This window comes from Punica granatum, chromosome 1 (assembly GCF_007655135.1).
Source record: "Punica granatum isolate Tunisia-2019 chromosome 1, ASM765513v2, whole genome shotgun sequence".
NCBI lineage: Eukaryota > Viridiplantae > Streptophyta > Magnoliopsida > Myrtales > Lythraceae > Punica > Punica granatum.
The window spans coordinates 49,399,480-49,419,953 of NC_045127.1; the positions used below are offsets into that span (position 1 = coordinate 49,399,480).

The following is a 20,474-nucleotide window of genomic DNA, read 5'->3' on the forward strand; positions in this document are numbered from 1 at the left end:
TTGAACATGCAAATACGTGAAACAAAGGGCTCTTATTCACCTCCGAGAAGCATCTACTGAAAACATCAGCTCCACTACAAACAATGGCAACAGCTATCTTATCAAAGTACCTATCTGCCATGTCCCGGTGAATAGCAAGCTCCGATCTATCACCATTCACCATTCAGCACTCTTCCTCCTCACTAAACTAACAAGGGCCTTAAAAAGAATCGTCTTCGCTCTTTCCCAATTTCTGCTACCCCCCAGAAATAAATTTAAAGCACAGAAAGATGAGACATCCAATTACCACCCGATGATTTTGCTCTGGAGCGGATTTGATGACAAGAAGCCAAAAGAGAGTCAGTCCTTGTAAATTTATTTTCTCCTCTGTTGGTCGGAGACCCGGGCACCCATGATCTTACAAACAGGTTCATCTTTCGACTTCAAGAGCTTCAGAGCAGGGTGAACCTTGAGGTCCCCCATCGTCAACTTTTGGCCAATGTCCAACTCACTCAGATCCACATCTATGTAAGGAGGGATTATGTCTGCTGGGCAGAGGTACTTGACGGTTCTCCTGATGGTGTTAAGGGAAGAACCTGAGAAAGTCGTAATGGGATGGTTATCAAAAAATACAAATCACTTAATAAAAGTTTTAAAGGTCTCACAATCATGCAATCATAAAGCTGACGCATCTGTCATCAAGGGAGAAAGCACATTCATTCAATTACTTAAGATAGAAAGAAACATGGCTCCAGTCATACCAGCTACGTAAACTAACTCTTAATCACCACATATACCAACTACAACTTTTACGCAAACCACATAAACAATGCCAACTCTCTATGAAGGATGGGAGAGTTCCAGAATCTAACCACCTTACAAGATGAAGCTACTTTATATGCAGGTTCCATCCCATTTATTCAAAAATAAAATTGTAGAGACTAGGATTTCTTCTCACAGAATTTTCTTCATTACTATGACAGAATACCCCTTCCAAAAACTATGAGAAAACCTCAGACCATTGATCTCAGATCATTATACGCCTAAAGAACACAGCTGTATGAGAAAACCTCAGACCATAGATGCACCTAAAAGATCACATGTGCACCTCTAACAAAACGTAAGTGTGGGCACCAATGGTGCATGTCCCACAAGCCTATCATGAGTTAGAATCCCATTTTGAATCATATATGTCCCACGATCGAATAAGATATGTATGACCTCTCAACATTTAGAAAACAAAGCAAACTCGTGCTCCTCGTAAACGTTTCTCCTACAGAGTATAAATTTCATCATAATTGCACTAAAACTCCAGTCACAAAACAACAGGAATTTACTAATCCATTCATTAACTGCACAAGATCAACAAAAGAAAAAAAAAACCACCACTTTCGTGCTGATATTGAACAATGTCAGCATTTAGAAAACAATGCCAGCAGTTATCCGAAAACTGCTGGATCATGTCACATCATTGCACTTCACTTATAATCAATATTCCTCGACGCATAAAAGCAGAAAGCCGATGACAAAATCAAATAAATGTAGTTTCTGAAAATAAGTTGTTATCACGAAATGAAATATATTCAACTTACCTTTCCTTAGTCCGGGACATACATCTTCCCCTCTATATACAAGAGGGACATCAACCTTCAACAAAGCATTTGAAGGAGCTCGTATGAAAGTAACATTAAGTGGCGCATCCGTGCCCGAATGAAGATGAACCTGCCAATATGAGGACGAGAACTTCAGTTCAGAGAGCGAACTGAACCAATGTAAAATTCACATAACGAATACAACTTAAAGAAAAGCTTCCGGTCCCCGAAGTTTCTAAGAGCCAAAGCAATTGCTGAAGATCAAAATTCCCCATTTACAAACAGCCACTGAGCAGAGCAACGAGCAAATGTAAACCGTACCAATCGAGGCAAAACGCGGATCTTCTCGATAACCTCGTCGCCCCCGAACTCGGGCGCGACCTCGAGGTCGAAGAGCCGAGAGAGGAAGAAAGACCGGCCCAAGTGGTTCACGAGCTTCCTGATCTGGTTGGTCCGGACGGAGATGAGCCGCTTGTTGCCGCCGTGCTGGCCGTCCTCCTGCTCGAAGAGGATGGCCGGGACCCGCCCCTGCTTCCGCTCCTTGGCGGATATGTTCTTGCCCGACCTGGCCCGGGGGATGGCCAGGATCGTCTCGGCGTACTTGGGGTCGGGCCGCGGTAGGTCCTCGAGGTAGGTGACGGGAGCTTCCTCGAAGGAGTGGGCGACAGCTACGGCGGCCGCCGCCGATTGGGAGTAGTGCCGGTGGTGGAGGAGGGATCTTGCGAGTATAGAGCGGCTGATCCACATAGCTCCGTCTACGAGGACAGAGGGAGGGGAAGGGTTTACGGAGGTTTTGGAGAAAGAAACGAATCGAATGTTTGGGTGAAATGGAAGGGGAGAGGGTTTTGGGGAGGTTCATTAATAATGGGCCCTTCTGGAGGGCTCAACCAAGGATTAATAGGCCTTGAGGCCTTAGTTTAATGGGCCTGGGCCTTGGATGAATTGGACCTTCAATTCCATGGACCCTTTGATTCATGCAGGCAACATCTCATCAGCCCAGTTCATGTAGCTGGCCCATAATTGAGAATCTGGTACGAGGCAATGCACGTGGATTACTAGGAATCTAATTTTAAATTCCCATCAGATTGCAAGTTTAGCCGAAGCAGATCGCTGGTAATTTACTTTCCAAGGTAATCCACTTTTCGACTCTGCTAGTAATATACTTTCCAAGCAGTGGGGTGACTATCCACATTACTAACAAGATTTTCATGATGCATAACATTGCCGGTTCATACTAAATATGATGAAGAACGTGAATCTATCTCAAATGGTAATGGTCGTTGTGCCTACGTTTTGGGTCACTGCACATCTTCCATGGTCAAACTATTTATTTTCTTGCATTTATTATTCGAAATTCTATCTCGACATGTAATGTGAAAGATTATCAATTAAATTGTAATAAATAATAAATTAAGTGTTAATTACTTGAATACTTATCACTTTTAATTAAAATACTTTTATGGATTCTTATATTACGTTTGGTTTCAAAATAGGATTTTAAAATCGGATTTTGATTTTGAAAAAGAGTGGTATAAATGGGACTCAATCTTAGTTATTTTATTTTGTTGTGAAAAAAAGAAGAAGGTATAAATAGGGCTTACTATTTGACTTTGTATGAATTATTTTGTTTTGTTGTGGGTAAAATTAAATTAAAATCGTGATTTTAAAATCACATTTACAAACCAAGCGAGCGATTAGTATTTTCTCGACCTTGTCGACATTCTCGTTAGAAACGCAAATATACCTTGTGTTAGTAATTGATTTAATTTTCCGAAAATTTTGCCGAAGATCCGACCCAATTTCCCGCCCGGCCAGGACATTGCCGTACTCGCTGCTCTTTGCAGTTTGCACGTGTCCCTTCGGGTCGAGTTATGAGTAGCTGGACATACCCCCAATCTCTCACTCATGCACCTATCTCGGCCCCAGGAGAAGATGCCGGATAGCTAATCTCGGCCATCCATTTCAATCGCATTAAAAGTTAAAGATGATACTGAATATTTCATGTGGACCACGTCCATCTATCCTCACGGATTCCCACTTCAGGCACGTAGTCACGTCAAATTAAATCCTAATTAACTTAATATATGATTAATTATCCAGAAAAACACGACATTTAAACTATTTTCTAAATATACTACGATCTTTAGAAAACAACACAAAAATGCATTACATTTATAAATTTTTCTAAATACGGCCGACCATTAGAAAATAATATAGAAATGCACGACCTTATTTTTTTTGACAAATATAGCATGATATGTAAAAAAAATTGCACAAAAAAGTATGACCTTCAAGTTTAGCTGCGATTTTAGTACGATGTGAATTATTTGTCAAATTAGTGGCAACAGCTAACGGCGTCTCGTGGCATAACATGATTGGATGAGTAGATCCCACATATTTTTATTTAATTAAAAATAGTTTAAAAAATTTTAATAAAAATTTTAAAAAGGATTTTTTTCTAATAAAAAAGAAAAGAGCGAATTGTACATCACGTGACATAATCGAGGCCCCCGTCGTCAAAATGAAAAAGCTCTCAATTTGGAGGCTCTTTTAATTCTGGCGGCGGGTGGTGACCCGATTACGGCCACTACCCACATAATCGGAGTGCTACTGCGGCCGACGACTCCAATTGGAAAATGGTAGTCACCAACGTAACCACCACCGTGCTCCTCCCCGTTTCCTCTCCTTATTAAGTTAAATCCCTTTATTTTTTAATTTTTATAATTATTTTTAATTAAATAAAAACATGTGGGTCTACTTGTCCAATCACGTTGTGCCACGTAGTATCGTTAGTTCCACATTAGCCGCTACTATTACAATCTGACAGAATAATTGGCGTCGTGTTAGATGCGCAACTAAACCTGAAGGCCGTGCCTTTCCGTTCATACTATATTTAAGGGGAAAAAGTGCAAAATATGTGTTACTCTCTAAAGATCATGCTATATTTAAAAAAAATACAAATGTCGTGATTTTCTATATTATTTTTTAAAAGTCGTGATATATTTTAAAAAAAAGTGCAAATATCATGTTTTTTTTATTAACTCTTTAATATAATATATATAGCAATTCTTAATGAAATTTATTTATTATATATTATCTATAGGTATTTCCCAAATTTTCGGTTTATTTAATTCTTAGAGGCTAAGGTTTGGACTGCTGTGATGATATTATTATTTAGGTACACGGGGCCACAGGTGTGATCCACCAGCTGCCCTTCAGAATATTTTCTCATTAAGTATTTTTTAAATTAAATATGGTATTTTTTTCGGTGGGCATGTAATAATCCACGTGGCATAAGAAAATCTCCGGTGGCGTCACCTGCCTATTCCAGCGCCACATGTGAATCCTCCCTTTGGCCCATGTAATAGATTCGAAGTCCGTCGGCGCCCCCTCGTGCGGCCACGTCCACCCGTAACGGCTCCCCGCACGGAGTTTACCGAGCCAAAATTCTTCTCGGTATATGCATTCGTCAGCCTTTTATTGCGATTTTTCTTAGCGAGAATGTCTTCCTATTTTTTCCTCATCCAAAGGCGTCATTAGCTTATCCACTAAGATTAGTTCCGAATAGAACATAAAAGTCACGACCAAGTATTTTAAAGTGGATTGCAATCCCTACAACGTATATAAATTTCGATTACATGAAACGTAATTTGTCAACTATATCACATCTCTTGATTAGGTCTCCCTTAGTTATTTCTTATAGAACTCAATTTTACTAAATTTTAGATAATATGCCAGCAATCTTAGCATAAAACATGCCTCGAATTGTTTTAATTTCTAAATTACAATATTTTCTTTTTCAATTATCTAATTTGAATTATTGATTGTTTAACTATGATGACTTGCACAAGATTTCGAGATTTTCGGTTACAGTTAAAAAGCTTATCAGCTTGTCAATAGCATCAGATTTCGTGGTAAAATCATGCCATTAACTTCTATAGCCTAGAACATGCCTAATTGTATCACATTTCGTTCATTAATGTGAATAATAATATAATAATTCTTAGTAAAAGACATTAGTTACTTCACAATTTAAAATGTTAACGGTCGTCAGTTCCTCGGTCCCATAAGCGGTACCATCCGTATTCTCCAACGCTCTACTTCGTGCTCCGTCTAACTCCGTAGCTCCAGGCTCGGCTCCGGACCTACCAACGGTCCAGATCGATCCATCATTTGAACGGTGGAGATCGGATCCCCCGTCCAGGGCTCCTATACAAAAAGGCAGTAAGGAGGAAAGGGTCCGAATATCTTTCTTTTCGCTCTGTATGTATTTTGGTGTGTTTGCTTCTCTCTGAAGCTCTTCAGTTCGCATAAAGGAGAACGCATCTTCTGGGGTTAGGGTTTTTGGATCGGGTGATCTGCGAGCGTCCGCTGCCATGGCCGAGCACGAGGAGACGAAAGGCGAGTCCATGATGGAGAAGGTAGCGGAGAAGATCCACGGAGGTGACTCCTCCTCCTCCTCCTCCTCGTCTGATTCCGAAGACGAGAAGCCTTCCGAGATGAAGGCGAAGATCTTCCGCCTCTTTGGAAGGGAGAAGCCTGTCCACAAGGTCTTCGGCGGCGGTAAACGTATGTTGATCGCTCCGGTTATTTTGAAATCTCGTTAGATTGAAATGTGTTGATGACGATGATCGGATGATGATTGAGCTAGCAGTGAGCTCTCTGTGAGTGTGCTTTGATGGGTGGCTGTTGTTGGTGGGAGTTTTTCGGTGCCTGTGCTTGATTTCTTCGTTTTTCCTGATCGGATGAATTTGAAATCTCGAACTCAGTTGTGTTTAGGCTGATTCTGCGGTTCTGATAATGGATGATGATGCTGCATCGTTGATTTTGTACGCTTGATTATTTGGTCGCTCAAGTTTGGATCCAGATCTGCCCTGCTGCAAGTAGTTTTATTGAGGGCTGATTTGTCTCCTGCTGCGGTGTTAGTTGACAGATTCAGATTATATATAGAGCGTGAATCTTCTGGATATTTGTGTAGCCCAGTGAAATTGATGGCGCAAGACTGCTGCTTTAACGTACTGATAAACCAATTAATATCTTTGACGATGACTATTTCAGTAATTCTGTTATATGTGGATGTATGAATAGTCCAACTTTCAGAAACATGTGTTTATTTGAACAATGTTTGGAACAGCGGCCGATGTGCTTCTGTGGAGGAATAAGAAGATTTCAGCTGGTGCTCTCGGTGTTGCCACCGCCATATGGGTCCTGTTCGAGTTGATGGAGTATCACCTCCTGACCCTGGTCTGCCATGGGTTGATCCTCGTCCTCGCAGTCTTGTTCTTGTGGGCCAACGCGACCACCTTCATCAACAAGTGAGCTTTCTGACAGAGACTTAAATGATAAGTCTATTTTACTGGGGCAACTGATGTTTTTACTAAAAATGATTCCTTTCTGTGATGAAAGGTCTCCACCACGCATACCTGAGGTGTACATTCCAGAGGAGCCTGTCCTGCAGTTTGCCTCTGCTCTTAGACTCGAGATTAATCGTGCTGTTTCTGTGTTGAGGGATATCGCATCAGGAAGAGAACTGAAGAAGTTTCTAGCTGTATGTTGACTCTTGTAACTACTACACTTTTGCTGGAGATGATCTGTTATGTCCGATTCTTATTAGTGGTTGACTTTCAACTGACATTACAAATTTCCTTTTCTGGGTAGGTGATCGCTGGCTTGTGGGTTCTGTCAATTGTGGGAACCTGGTGCAACTTCCTGACCTTGTTCTACATAGGTAATCGAACTTTGTGAATTCACTTGATGGACTGTCATCATCACGATCTATGTTAAACCCCCAGTAATTCTGTGAAACAGTGTTTGTGTTGCTGCACACCGTGCCTGTTCTCTATGAAAAGTATGAGGACAAGATCGACCCGCTCGCTGAGAAGTTGACGATTGAGCTCAAGAAGCAGTATGCAGTGTTTGACGCGAAGGTGTTGAGCAAGATCCCGAGGGGACCATTGAAGGACAAGAAGCACTGAATCAGCGGCTGGACTCCAGGCTGTGGTAGTTGTGTTTCTAAACTGTTGTGAAAATCTATGCATCATTGGTTAAACCCCGTCTCGGTCTTTTGTTTTCCCAGTGTATTTGGGGTCTCAATGTGGGTGAATCTGGAAGTTTCATAGATGATGTTTCCCTGCTTACATATCTTGCATGGATTTATATAAGCTTTAGGATGCACTTGGCGTCGGCATAACTTATGGTTATGATATTGCAAGTAGTGGTTTGTACATGTTGAATTTATTAACTCTCTCTTACTCTACCTGCTATCCTCTAGAATGGGTCTCTTCCGTTTGTCCATGACTCCATTACTGTTGACAAATTCTATCCTCGAAGGGTCTGGTGAGAGGCAGAAGGGGCACTTTATGCTATTGAATAGTATGAAATTTGAAGCCATCTGCTTTGTCCCATGTGACCATTTGAATTGTTGGATGTGATGTCTACATCAATTCGTTTCTTTCGGTGGGCCCTTATTTTCTATCTGCTTCAACTAAGCATGTGGAAAATTTTCCACTGATTTTAGTCTCGTGTTGACGTCTTTATGCGGCGATCTCGATTCCGACTAATACATTCCAACTAATACTAAGGATGGATTTAGTCGTCACATTGGGGTGAAGTCCTGTTTTTAACAGGCGTTAGTTTGGCCCTCTGGATATGATACAGAAACGAAATCCATCCTAGTTCAAGACCTAGTAATGTGATTACTATTTGGGATGTGGCGAAGGGCACTTTGGATTTGGATTGAAGTACAGCAGCTTGTTCCCGCTTAGTACCGTTTGCGCAAATTTTCCGGCGATTAACATCCTTCGTCCAATTTTTAGAGTTTTATTGCCGGCGATTAACATTCTTCCTCCTATTTTTACAGTTTTATTGATGCACGCCTATGTCAATCTGGTGAGGTAGGATAATAGGGATCAGGTAAAAATTCTTCCTACTCATACATGGAAGTGGAACCTTCCATGCAAGTACAGAGCAGTTTGTTCAGCCACGAGTGCACAACCAACAAATTGTTGATCACAAGAACGAATACGGTATCACCACACCTGAGTTCCTATACCCCGACCACCATACCGAGTTCCTACACCCGGTGAAGCCGGAAGCCTACATCCACTTCTATTAAATCCTAAAGCACCACAATACCCATATGCTACCACTAGTACTGTTACTGAACCGGAATTCAATTCCCTAACAGACCTTGAGGACGACCTCCTTCAGAAAGTTCCGTCCTTTTATTCCAACAGATTCTGCACAACCAGTGATTCTAACCCTTCAGTGCTACTTTGATGTCCTCCGAAGTTCCCTGACGACTGAGGTAATACTGACTTGGACCATTTTCTACACACTGCGACGGGATCGTTAATTTTCTCACAGGAAGTAAGATAACTGCTGCTTCTTCCTGGATCCTCCCTCCCCGTACAGCTCATTCCACTGCTTCAACTCGCCCATTATCGATCCCTCTGATGCAAAGCTAGCAGCAACCTGCAAGTACCAACTCAATGTAATCAAGGCCATGAATATACAAAGTCGAGCACAAGTGAGCGAGATAGTCGAGACACATTACCTGATTCTTTGCTTCCCGGAAATCTTCCATGTTCAGAGGCCTGAGGGTGATTACTCTTTCCTCTTTCCTTTCTTCTTTTGTATCCCGAGTCACCTCCGAGTTCTTGTCCTCTGCAGCTCCTTGCTTCTTCTCCTACATGTGAAGGTTTGATCATAAGTCCCAGGTGAGGAAGCACAAATGCTGATACCCGGGAAGAGAGAGAAATCCAAGAACATCAGAGTGGGGGATTGGATGAACTGGTACCAGGTCCTTCAACCTCTCTTGCTGTATCAGCTCCCTTACTGGCCGGTAAGCAGCTGTTGTGCACAGATTCTGCCACAGATGCTTAGGGAAATCAGTAACATCGACTTACGATTGAAACTTAGGATGTTCACATTGATAAAAACGTGTTGACCTTGAGGTCACTTCCAGTATATCCTTCAGTCATCGTTGCAAGTTCCTTGAAGTCCAATCCTTCTTCGATCTGTTCTTTCGCTAGAAGCGTTCTAAATATCTTCTCCCTGTTCTCCACGGTTGGTAAACCAACCATGATTCTGCACAACAAAAGCCTTCTCAGTTACTAATACGATATAGTCAGCCACCTAAGGAACCCGTGCAGAATGATGTCTCCATCCCAAACTAATTCCCTAACAGACCCATGTTCAGTACGGAGGAATGGAGAAGTTCTGCTCTATTATGCAATTCTTCCTACATGTTTCCGTCTTTTCATTTTTATGCAATTCTTCCTACATGTTTCCATCTTTTCATTTTCATACCAAACGTTGCTTCAGTTCAGCATAAATAATCAGATGTACCTTCGCTCGAAACACCTGATAATTGCCTCATCAAGGTTGAACGGCCTGTTAGTCGCAGCAAGGACAAGAATACGCTCCCCAGGCTTTGTGAGTAGGCCATCCCAGTGGGTCATAAACTCATTTAGTTCTGCTCTATTATGCAATTCTTCCTACATGTTTCCGTCTTTTCATTTTTATGCAATTCTTCCTACATGTTTCCATCTTTTAATTTTCATACCAAACGTTGCATCAGTTCAGCATAAATAATCAGATGTACCTTCGCTCGAAACGCCTGATAATTGCCTCATCAAGGTCGAACGGCCTGTTAGTCGCAGCAAGGACAAGAATACGCTCCCCAGGCTTTGTGAGTAGGCCATCCCAGTGGGTCATAAACTCATTTTTTATCTTCCGCATGGCCTCGTGCTCCCCTACCCTTGTCCTTTGCCCAAGCATGCTATCAACCTCATCCACAAAGATAATAGTTGGGGAAACCTTTGCCGCCAGAGTGAACAGGGCCCGGACGTTCTTCTCGTCCTCCCCAAACCACTTGGAAGTAATGGTGGACATGGATACGTTGATGAAACTTGCTCCGGCCTCCTTGGCTATGGCTTTGGCGAGCATCGTCTTCCCCGTGCCAGGTGGTCCGAACAGCAGAATCCCTCTACAAGGCTTCAAAAGGCCTCCAAGGAACAGATCAGGCCTTCGGAGAGGAAGCATTACGAGCTCTTGAAGAGATTCTTTGATTTCATCGTGGGCTCCGATGTCAGCGAATGTCACGTTGATTTCACCAGCAGGGATGACCTCTGGCCTAATCCGCTTCTCGAACTCATTATCAGGAGGAACTTCCTATAAAGCAAATAGTTACACCTTTACTTTCATACACTTACAGGTTTGGACATTGTTATGCAACCGATTAACCTTAAAGCTCCCATTTGCAGAATGGTGAGCTAACACTGCACTGAAAGTATGTTTTGACAGTCCCAAACACAGGCAGGCCCAGCTTGAAGGAGTAGCTAGACCCGAGCGTGACACAGAACAATGCACAAAGGATTTGCAGAGACTCAAAACCAAACCCTTACTCTTCTCGTACCAAGCTAAGCTAACGATTTCCTAAAATCAACTTTGCAAGGGGGACACATTGAAATCCTCGTACAGTTGCTAACAGTTACATATCATATATTCTATGCATTCCATAGGATATTAACATTTGGACTTCAATTTACACAAACAAAAGAAACTGCACACCACTTACAAGAGCTTTGGATGCAGGAGCCGCAGTTGCATTATCTACCTTTGTCGCTGTAGCTGATGTATCCACTCCGCTTCTCTTTTCAGCAGCTAGGCTTTCAGCCTTCGTTGCAGGTTTTACACCCACAGCAGCTCCTGTAGAGTCCTGTTGCATGGAGGTGATAAAATTCCCTATAGCCTTAAAAAGGAAAAGAACAAAGAAAGAGATCCTCAAACCTCGGATTTTTCAGCCTGTGCTTCCAACTTCAGGGTATTCCTGTTACACGACTTTCCTTGCTGGAAAATATTCAATCCATGGGACAGACTGTTTTCAAGGAGAAAAGAAAAACAGTAAGATTACAACAAACTTTTCAGATAACCCGTGCTAACCAAGCAGGAACAAGTAGTGACTGAATGAACGAGGAGACATATGGTCCGCGTAGTACATGGGTAGCAGGCCATCCATAATTTAACCCAAGTATGGACTTAACTAGTCATTCCTCATCACGTCAGCTCAAGAAAAAATCATCCAAATTGTAAAATGAAATGAATACACCACACGTCAAACTTGCCTGTCGGATGAAATCAGAAGCTTCCCAGTCCGATACTCGGGATTCTTATTGTTCATCAGGTGGTGGGAAATTGCTGAGACAACAATCTCCTCTATGTAATTACTCAGAACCATCGTGTCTGCCAGGCAAATAGTGTCGAGATCATCACAATCGAGATCATTTGCTGCAAGAACTTCCAAGATATGATTCCGATTATCTTGTACTTGAATCATCTTCATATCATCTTCCAGTTGGGATTTCCAGCTGACAAGGTGGTTCTCATCCTCAGGAGGCCTAATCTCAATGTTGTAAGGGAAGAGGGCGGTCAGCCTCTCTTCTACCTCCCCATAGTCATTACCCGGGTCCAGAATCCGCGAGCCAAGGATAAGAACAGGACCAGAGAGTTTCTGGAGCATCTTTTGGAAAAGGTTGTACAGCCTCTGAGATCTAAACAAGAGCATGTCGACATCCCGAAGGTATAGAACAATCGGGCTGGTTTTTGATACATAGACAAGAACCTGAAAACCAACAACAGATGAAATTGAATCACAAGCCACCTGGTGAAATGAGAATTAAACAAAATGAGGAACTGGGATGATTATACTGTTATTACCTTGTAAAGAGTCTGAATGAAGAGCTTCTCATCAAAGGACCAGCTGCTTGTGCGCCTAAGCGGAGCTGGAAAGTAGAGACTCCATCAAAGCCGAGACAAACCCATGAAAACATATAAGAATTATGACATATTTTCAGAGGAACGGGAACTCGCAATTAAAAACCTGGATTTGTAGGGGCTGTTTGTGAAGCAAGATTGCAGATATTAGCTGAGGCAGAGACATTTCTTCGAAGCTTTGGAGCATTAGAGAGACCCTCCTGCGCTCTGAAATTCCAAAACAGGACACAAGCCCGATCAAAGACTTAAATTCAAAACTACAATAAGCAGTGTGTTGAAGTAACTTTTCTTCCAAATAAACTACCTTGATGCAATGTCCACTCCGCTGCTTTGCCTCCTTAAACCTCCAGCAGCTGATAAAAAATCTAGCAGTTAATAGTAAATTAAGGCTAGAACAACAAAACAAATGCAAGCTGCTTCAATGCAATAAGATGAATTCTCCAAGCTACCTTTAAGTTCTTCCTTCGCTGGAAGGATTGAAAATGATCCAAACAAGCCTGATAAACGCTCCAGTGTTGATTCTGATGGGGATCTTTTCAGGCTCTAAAAAAATAAAAATGAGGAAATTGATGAGCACCTCAGAAAAAAATGTTCAAGGCTGCTTACAGAAATTTCAAATGTTAACGACGATAGCAAAGAGCAACTCACAAGTTCCTTGTTGATGCCATACTTACTCTGGATCTGCGATTGTACCATATCAACCAAGCAACAAAACGTTTTAGAACGTGAAAAATGAAGAAGAGTGAAAAAACAAAAAGAAACACAAGAAAGGAACTTTACACATGCTCACCTTGAGCGAGAAATCTGTCACGTCTAACAGCAGCAACTTGGCCTCAAAGTAGTGAGCTAGAGCCTTGGCCAACATTTGCTGATAGAGTTCTTCAAGTATGATTGAAACAAGAGACAAAACAGTCATGCCCGAAATCCAAGATCAAAGACAACTATTGAATATATATATATATAACCAACCTGCAGGGCCAGAAAGCAAGATAGCTCGACTAGCAGGTGAGAGATTCCGAGTGTACTTGGAAACATCAGCATTCTTCAGGTGGACATAAGCAGCACTTGTTAGTAGTACCCGTGTCCGCTCACTGTTTTTTCCGACAGAGATTATCAAAGTTAATATACTTCGACTAGATAGAAGAGAGAGTGAGGAAACAGAGGAAACATCAAAGGCTTCATGGGACTCATATTAAGATTTTGAAAATTGAAGGGATCCATCTTCACATAACACCACCAACCTCAGAAACATATTCAAGTGATCGATGACATAAATAAAGAGAACGATCATAAAAAAGGCAGTTTCATCCATGGATGGATTCTTCTTTCGTTTGCAAAAGCTTCTGAGACTAAGTCATTACTGACAAGCAAAACAGTTGAAACAGAAGTCAGTATCGTGAATAGTCAGTCACCTGAGGTAGTACGGAAACTCAGCAAAGGTGACTTTGCTATCTCTGCCATCAACAACCTGCCTGAGCATCTCCTGCTCCATCCTCTGGGCAGTGATAGCGTCTGCCGAAGAACTCCCCGCCCATTTGCTTACTGTCTGCCCCGACGCTAACCCCAGCCCCACTCCCACTCCCACCCCTACTCCTATCGCCGACAGCAGTATGTTTTTGTTTTCCATTTGTCCTACGATCTCCCTCCTCAATTCCCTGCACCAAAAGGGGCCAAAGTTATCCTCTTGTTACCCAAGTCCCAGCAAGAATAATTGAAACTTGCAAAAAAGAACCGGGGCAAAAACAGAGTTCTTTGTCTGGTCTTAAATGTTTTCCTCACTTTCTCCAGGTGGGAAAAATCTTTTCCACTCTCTGTTGTATTAAGTACTCTCATCTCCTTCGAAGTTCCTGATTTTCAATGCTTTTTTCACAGTTCTGATTTCCATAATCAACGCAAAAGCCAAACTTTCCTGTAAATGGCACTCGGAACCATTTGCCATCTCTGTTTTGAAGATTTGATGGATACAGAGATTTCCCACTTCACACAGTTCCTCGAGACACCAAGAAATTAATTTAACCGATATACCAAACCAAAATCGTGCAATGATCGCTGGATTAAAAGACAGTTATGACTCGTACGAGGAAACCACTACTGACCCTTCTGCCGCCGGCGGCTCAGGACGTCCAATAGCTCAGGCGAGGGAGAGTTCGGACGATGAAGAGATGCTTCAGGTAAGGAAAACACGAAAGAAATGTTGGGATCCTAACAACTACAACGTTCAAACAGCAACAGAACGGATAGCTCCCGCTTCCCGTGTGTCCTCGTCTCCTCCCCAGTTGGTCCTGCGAAACAAGTGGATCTCCGAACACCCACACTCAGAACGCACCGTGTCCGAGATGACAATGGAAAGGAATGAAAAACCAGATACACAGAAGAAGAGAAGGGGAGGGCTGGAGGAGAGAGAGGGGAGACACAAGTAAAGAGGAGAGTGGGCGAGAGACAGAGAGAGAGAGAGAGAGAGAGAGAGGGCTGAGACGGTTTTCCTTCCCGCTATATGTGGCTTTTCCCTAGGCTTTTTTTTTTTGATGAGTTTTTTTTCCAGTCTTTCTGGATGCGCATCCGCTGTTCGAAGTTCAATGAATCCCGATTAATTTATTTCGAATTGAGAATAAAAATAAAACTCTTGGCATGAACATTTTATATTCCCAAGATTCGATCTGAAGTTTTATTTAAGATGATCAACTTATGATCATTTAAACTAATTCGTTTCTAATTTCTTTTCCCATTTTTGTTATTTCTTTTTTTGGATTTTTTTTTTGAAAAATATGATATAATAATAATTTTAGAAAGAAGACACAAAAAGAGTGGTGGGTTGTGGGGTAAGTGTGCCTGCAAGTTCGGGTACGTGTCTGATTCTTGACGGTCTGAGGAACGGTTTAGACAGTTCAAACTTTTGTATTCCCAAAGGACGAGAAATTCTTCTCACTTCACTCCCAACAGCAAAATATCCACTACGTTGTCCATGCGAGTTCATTTGAGTAATTTGACCGTGGAATATTTCTCTTAAATAATAGATATATATATATATATATATATATTAATTTTGAATCTTGTAAACGAAATATATTCGTGAATTTTATTCTTTAATAGAATAATTAGACTCGAGTCTGAATTAGTTGAAGTTGATTAGGCTTTCAAATACAGACAATACACATTGAAAAAATATTCAGTGCGTTATTTTTGTTTTTTGGTGTTGCTTAATGTTTACTGTTTGCCCTCACAATATATATATATATATATATACATTATATAAATCAGAGGCGAATCTATGACTCGAAATTTAGTGGGTGCAGAAATACAATCTATTTTGATCTTATAAAATATTAATATTTATAATTTTATAATATTGCCAATAAAAAGGCAAATAAAAGCTTAACCGCAAAAATACCAACATACATTTTATGATTGTTCTCCAAGATTTCTGTAATTTTATATTGAGATTATCAATTAATTAATTATATGATTAATCTTAAAAATGTGTTGTAACAAAAAAAAAATCTTAGAAATATGAAAACTATACATTTGTTTATTTCAAAGAGACGAGAATGGTAGTTCTAATTGAAGAAACAAAGAAATTATATCGTAAATTAAAAAATTGACCCCAAATTTGACCATTTGGGAACTTTTTTGCTGTTAAATTATGAAATGAAAGACTAAAATATGTGGTTGTTAATCTCAGCGAGTTGCTCATAGGTGCAAGAGCCATGAATTGATTATTTTATCAGATATATTGGCCCTCACGCATGCGCCATTGCTCTTGGATTCGTGAGCAAACTTAATTTGCGCCACACAGTCCAAACCATACCATCGCAACACTACATTTTGTATTCAAATACCTACACCCTTCTTACTGCAAAAGGATACATATTGAGTAGGCAGAACCGCGACTTGCACTTTTCTTGTGGGTTGTACTATTTAAAAATGTTATATGATGCAAGTTGTCTTCTACCTAGCAAATATTTATTCTTTTGTACTAGCCCTCACGCAGGTGCTTCGCACGTGCGTGATTACTTTCGGGTTTGGGCACAAACTCGAATATGGATTAAACAGTCCACATCATCATTCTAAATCCTATGAACAAACTCGATTATTGAACCAACAATACAAAATAGTACAATATTCCTTTCACAATTGATAGCATCCTAAGTTTGAACGAACATCGCGGCTAGCAATTTATTTATGAATTTTCTTTCAAATTTAGGATGCTAATAATTGTGAAAGGAAATATTATAATATTTTGTACTGATGATCCAATAATCAAGTTTGTCCATAAGCTCCAGAACGATGATTTGGACTGTTTAATCAATATTTGAGTTTGCTCCCAAACCCAAAAGCAATTGCCCACGTGCAAAGAGCATGCGTGAGGGCTAGTAAGAGAGAATGAGGAAAAAAAAATTGATTCAATTTACCTTTTTTTTTAATCACTCTTATTTGGAGTTATTTAAATATCAATTGAACCAATTTGGAAAACACTACCAACTATGGTTACTCAAAGTGAACTTTTCCGAAATTTAGTGGGGTCAATTGACCACACCATTAATATGGTAGATCCGCCAGCCCTGTATATATAATTAATATTAGGGTAAATTGCACTGGTGATCCAAAATGTTTTACAAATGTTACATGATGGTTCAAAAAGTTTTTTTCGTTACATGATAGTACAAAATGTTTCAAAGTTGTTTCATGATGGTACAAACCGTCAATTGGCCCTGACGCCGCTAACATTTTGCTGACATGGCGCGTCCTATGTGTCACTTCTGTTACGTGGAACCAATCATAGTGCGCCACGTCATTTAAGAGAAAATAAAATTTTAAAAAGTCCAAAAATATACAAAAAAATAATTAAAAAAATACAAAAAAAGAGTAAAAATTTTCAAAAAAAAAAAAAAAATATTTTTTAATTTTGATAATTTTGAAAATTATTTTTTTAAATATAAAAAATTTTAAATTTTTTTTAAAAATATAAAAAATAATAAAAAAATACAAAAAAGAGTAAAAATTTAGAAAAAAATAAAAAAAAATTAATTTTAAAATTTTGAAAATTATTTTAAAAAAATTAAAAAATAAAAATTATTTTAAAAAATTTAAATTATTTTTTAATTTTTTTAAAATTTTCTTAAAATTTTTTAAATATTTTTTTAAATATTTTTAATTTTTAAAAATAATTTTATAAAAAATTAATATTTAATATTAAATTATTTTAAATTTTAAATTAAAGTTTTTTTTTTTATTTTTTTTTTTTTAAAATTTTTTTAAAATTTAAAATTATTTTTAAAAGTTTTTAAAATTTTTCGGCCACGTCAACAAGGAGGTGACACGTAGTAGCTACGTCAGCATCGGCTTGACGGCGTCAAGCTCGAGTTGACGGTTTGTACCATCATGAAACAGGTTTGAAACATTTTGTACCATCATGTAACGAAAAAAACTTTTTGGACCATCATGTAACATTTGTAAAACATTTTGGACCACCAGTGCAATTTACCCTTAACATTAATTACGTAAAAAAAAGGCAAATACTGCAGTCAGTTTAAATATATTCTAGCGATTGGATTGTTGCAAAGATAGGCTCATGATTTGTAATCTTTGTTAATAATTAGTATGACTATTGATATTCTGGCTAGGTCGAACTGTATAAATATAATAAAAATCACTTAGTCTAAAATGTGATAGAATAATTCACAATTGTTTCACAAATAGAAAAAGGTTAGATTGGTCATCATTATCTAATTGAATACATGACAAGGTACACTAGAGACACAAAATGTTTTAAAAATGCATCACTTATAAGAGTTTAAAACGTAGCAACAAAATACATGAAAGTTGAAGATATTACAATCAAACACATTCCGTTAATTCCTGAGTAACGCAATTAGTCTATGTTGAGATGGCAGCTAACGTGCAAGGGGCATTCAACGTGACTTCAAATTTAAAATAAAAAAATTAAATTTTAAAAATAAATATATAATTTTTTTAAAAAAAAGAGATCTCCCTCCATCAGATGTGGGGTGGGTCGCCTCCACCAGGGACCCCACCCTTGATCGAGGTTACCGATGGGCTCAGAGTCTGCCAGTGATCTCGAATTGGGGGGTGGGGTTGCCGGGGGGCACCCCCACGCGGTGACCCCACCCCCCGATTCGAGATCGCCGACAGACTCTAAGCCCACCAATAGGGAAGTAAGGTCCCCAGTTGGGGCGCCTCCATCTTGATTCTGGGCTCCGCAATTTCTTTTTTCATTTTCGTATTGCTCCATTTTTTGCTCATCTTATTCTTCTTTTCTTCACTAATCTTAAATCATATGTGCAGGCAGGAGGAATCTTTTTCCCTGCTGCTCATTTCTTTGTCTTCTCTTGACTTTTTTCCTTTCCGTGCTTAACCTTTCGAGTACCCTACTAGGGGTCTTATTGAGATACATTATCTCACATGGAAAAATTGAAAAAAAAATCACAAACTTATATGAGATTTGGGTCTAGCAACTTATCAACTTAAGTTTTTGGGTTGCAAATGGGCTCAAGTCCGTGTAGGCCCAAATGAGAATTTACATGGTATCAGAACGGATTATGCTTCTGCACGCTCGTGTGGACTCGCACCACGCCATATTCGGTTTCGAGGCAGCCAAGAGTGCGCCTCATGTTAATCGGGCCAAAAAGTAGCATGGTCTAGTTCCGAGGTAACTAAAGGTGCACCTCTAGTTAGGCCTGAGTGTAAAGCTCGAGACTAATTTGGTATTTGTCCTCCCTGAGCACGGAAGAGGATGCCCGACTCGTGGTCAGTTGTTGAGGGCGGGTGTTTAAGGGCACGTGGCACGTGTTGGACCACACGTTGCCTCGTGAGGGCGGGTGTTGAGAGTTAAGAATGAGTTAAGTCCCACATTGAAAATATAAGAGGAATCTCACAAGTTTATAAGAGATTCGGTACCACAATCTATCAGCTCGAGCTTTTGTATTAAAAGTTGAGTTCAAGCCCATGTAAATCCAGTATAATTTAAGAGGTCTCTCCACCAAATGGAAGAATAGTGCCGATGCTGATTAGTCCGTGTTCTTCGAAGATGGAACCACAAGAAGGGTGTCGCCATTGTTGGACTTTGTTGACCCTATTGGGGGGGGGGGGGGGGGGGGGGAGAAAGATTTTTAAAAAGCATTTTTGTTATTTTTTATTATATTTTGTTTTTATTTTATTTATTTTCCCACATCAACATTTTGCTAGCAAAATCAATTAGATATAGACAGAATGCATATGATTGAAATATTTTCAATTTTTGCATACTCAATTGTTACGTTTTAGACCTTTTGTATCGAAGTGATGCATTTCTAAAATGTTTTGTATTCCTGTTGTAATTAACCCTGATAAGGTCTCTAGAACCATTAATGTAACATTTGAGAGACACAAAATTGAAAAATAAGAGTGGAGGAAAGCGTATGTGAAAGTATATATTTATGTATGTGTATATATATATACACACACATTTTATCTCAACTATTATAAACCTCCAAACCCCTTTCAATTCAATTTGTCTTTTCAAAATCATTAAACTTATTATATTTTGATTAACTAGAATGATTAGGTTGGGATTATAACGATAAATTCACAAGAATAATAATGAAGCGATTGTTAGTTTCATTATATCCCCTCCGACACGTTCAATGTCTCTTTCGCTAACTTTACAGTCATCTTTTTTGTTTTCTCTCACTTTATTCCTTTGCTGTTGTAAGTTTAGTTTATTGCAGGGAAAATTATATATTTGGTCTTCTAAGTTTGGATTTTTTTTATTTTAGTCATTTTTGAAAATTTTTTATCGTTTACATCCTATACCTTTAAATACTTTTCTATTTTAGTCCTTTTCATTTTTCTTGATTAGTTTTCATCTATTACCTTTGGTTACTTTTCTATTTTTTTCATTTTATCAAATTGTTTGTTAGAAAAAATTTTAACTTTGATCATCAACTTTTTAAAATTATTATTTTATCCTAATTCTTTTTCTTGGTTCAATTTTTTTCTTAATATTAACCGTTTTGCTTCTTATATTTTTACCGCTCAAATTCCCATAAAAATGTTCACACGACTTTTAAACTTATTAAAAAATTTAAGGTTAATTATCTAAAAAATGTAAACTTCTTCACATTTTATTAA

General features: G+C 39.3%; 3 protein-coding genes across 5 annotated transcripts; 1 reads left to right on the forward strand and 2 right to left on the reverse strand.

Moving 5' to 3' along the window:
* On the reverse strand, window positions 1-2,396 carry LOC116192996 (50S ribosomal protein L25). Its single transcript, XM_031521713.1, has 3 exons — window positions 1,893-2,396; window positions 1,572-1,701; window positions 1-575 (listed from the first exon to the last, which is right to left on the reverse strand). The coding sequence occupies exons 1-3, from the start codon at window positions 2,316-2,318 to the stop codon at window positions 355-357; spliced, it is 777 nt and encodes a 258-aa protein (XP_031377573.1). The 5' UTR covers window positions 2,319-2,396; the 3' UTR covers window positions 1-354.
* A 3,415-nt stretch (window positions 2,397-5,811) lies between these two features.
* On the forward strand, window positions 5,812-7,860 carry LOC116198285 (reticulon-like protein B1). Its single transcript, XM_031528592.1, has 5 exons — window positions 5,812-6,140; window positions 6,706-6,886; window positions 6,978-7,119; window positions 7,230-7,299; window positions 7,380-7,860. Exons 1-5 carry the CDS (start codon window positions 5,948-5,950, stop codon window positions 7,544-7,546), a joined length of 753 nt encoding a protein of 250 aa, XP_031384452.1. The 5' UTR covers window positions 5,812-5,947; the 3' UTR covers window positions 7,547-7,860.
* A 605-nt stretch (window positions 7,861-8,465) lies between these two features.
* Window positions 8,466-14,815, reverse strand: LOC116198249. 3 transcript variants are annotated; one of them, XM_031528590.1, is made up of 18 exons: window positions 14,444-14,815; window positions 13,760-14,002; window positions 13,317-13,438; window positions 13,138-13,226; window positions 12,996-13,028; window positions 12,797-12,890; window positions 12,652-12,712; window positions 12,454-12,554; window positions 12,291-12,355; window positions 11,699-12,195; window positions 11,364-11,451; window positions 11,152-11,292; window positions 10,298-10,745; window positions 9,921-10,041; window positions 9,521-9,659; window positions 9,370-9,438; window positions 9,127-9,258; window positions 8,466-9,044 (listed from the first exon to the last, which is right to left on the reverse strand). In XM_031528590.1, exons 2-18 carry the CDS (start codon window positions 13,972-13,974, stop codon window positions 8,931-8,933), a joined length of 2,529 nt encoding a protein of 842 aa, XP_031384450.1. In that variant the 5' UTR covers window positions 13,975-14,002; window positions 14,444-14,815; the 3' UTR covers window positions 8,466-8,930. The 3 variants fall into 3 exon arrangements, with proteins under 3 accessions (XP_031384450.1, XP_031384451.1, XP_031384449.1); XM_031528591.1 differs by lacking the exon at window positions 9,921-10,041 and having other exon boundaries at window positions 10,177-10,745; window positions 12,652-12,700; window positions 14,444-14,814; XM_031528589.1 differs by lacking the exon at window positions 9,921-10,041 and having other exon boundaries at window positions 10,177-10,745; window positions 14,444-14,814.
* Between the last annotated feature and the right edge of the window lie 5,659 nt (window positions 14,816-20,474).